The 876-nt window shown below is 47.9% G+C and overlaps 1 protein-coding gene across 1 annotated transcript in view; it reads left to right on the top strand.

The window, feature by feature from the left end:
• The window catches only part of LOC107703933 (high affinity cAMP-specific and IBMX-insensitive 3',5'-cyclic phosphodiesterase 8A-like), a gene marked incomplete at its 5' end in the record, with an annotated part of 15,539 nt that extends 14,669 nt beyond the window's left edge, over positions 1 to 870 (top strand). The window contains 2 exons of the mRNA XM_016506744.1: positions 3 to 108; positions 473 to 870. Coding sequence (XP_016362230.1) covers positions 3 to 108; positions 473 to 760 — 394 coding nt within the window. The remainder of the gene's footprint in view (positions 1 to 2; positions 109 to 472) is intronic.
• Between the last annotated feature and the right edge of the window lie 6 nt (positions 871 to 876).

The following is an 876-nucleotide window of genomic DNA, read 5'->3' as shown; positions in this document are numbered from 1 at the left end:
CAGATCATTGAGACCAATTATCACTTCAGCAACTCCTACCACAACTCCACACACGCCGCAGATGTGCTCCACGCCACCGCATACTTCCTGCGCAAGGAGCGCGTCAAGGTGAACACACACAGCACTCGCTAACACGTTTGTGTCATCAGGATACAAAAACATGATCCGCTTCACTTAAAACCTGCTTTGTGAACGGGTTTGGCTGATCCTCACTTCATGTTGCTGTTTATGTCCTGTTAAAAAAATGTATTTATTTATTTTTGGATGTGGCATGTGAACATTTCTTACACCGCACAGAACAGACTCAGCTGAAGTCACGTGATTCACAATTATTTGACAGCTTTGACTAGCAGTAGCAGTGATGGTTAGCATATGCTAATGAAAGACGGCATGCAGTCGTGATGGTGTTAGCGCAGGGACCACAGCTCAGTGTTGCTGCAGCTTCATATGTTTCCCTGTGTCTCTTTCTCAGCAAAGTCTGGACCCCATAGACGAGGTGGCGGCTCTGATCGCGGCTGCCGTGCATGATGTCGATCATCCTGGACGGACAAACTCCTTCCTGTGTAATGCAGGAAGTGAACTAGCCATACTGTACAACGACACAGCCGTGCTGGAGAGTCACCATGCCGCACTGGCCTTCCAGATCACCACGCGAGACGACAAGTGCAACATCTTCAAGAACATGGAGAGGTACACGCTATTCATTCCCTCAATGAAGATGTTATGGATGGCCATATTCGCTGTTGCGCTCTATAAGTAGAGCGTTGATTGCTTGTTGATGTCAGTCACTGCAGATGTTCTGAACTTTCCTCTTGTTTTAGTGCAGTGGTTGATTGACAGGTGAGCAGGTTCAGGACGCGTGTGTGTGTCTGTGTG

Source organism: Sinocyclocheilus anshuiensis, unplaced genomic scaffold (assembly GCF_001515605.1).
Source record: "Sinocyclocheilus anshuiensis isolate Anshui unplaced genomic scaffold, SAMN03320099.WGS_v1.1 scaffold1059, whole genome shotgun sequence".
Lineage (NCBI taxonomy): Eukaryota > Metazoa > Chordata > Actinopteri > Cypriniformes > Cyprinidae > Sinocyclocheilus > Sinocyclocheilus anshuiensis.
The sequence above is the reverse complement of the archived record's forward strand: the minus strand, read 5'-3'. Positions and strand labels throughout refer to the sequence as shown.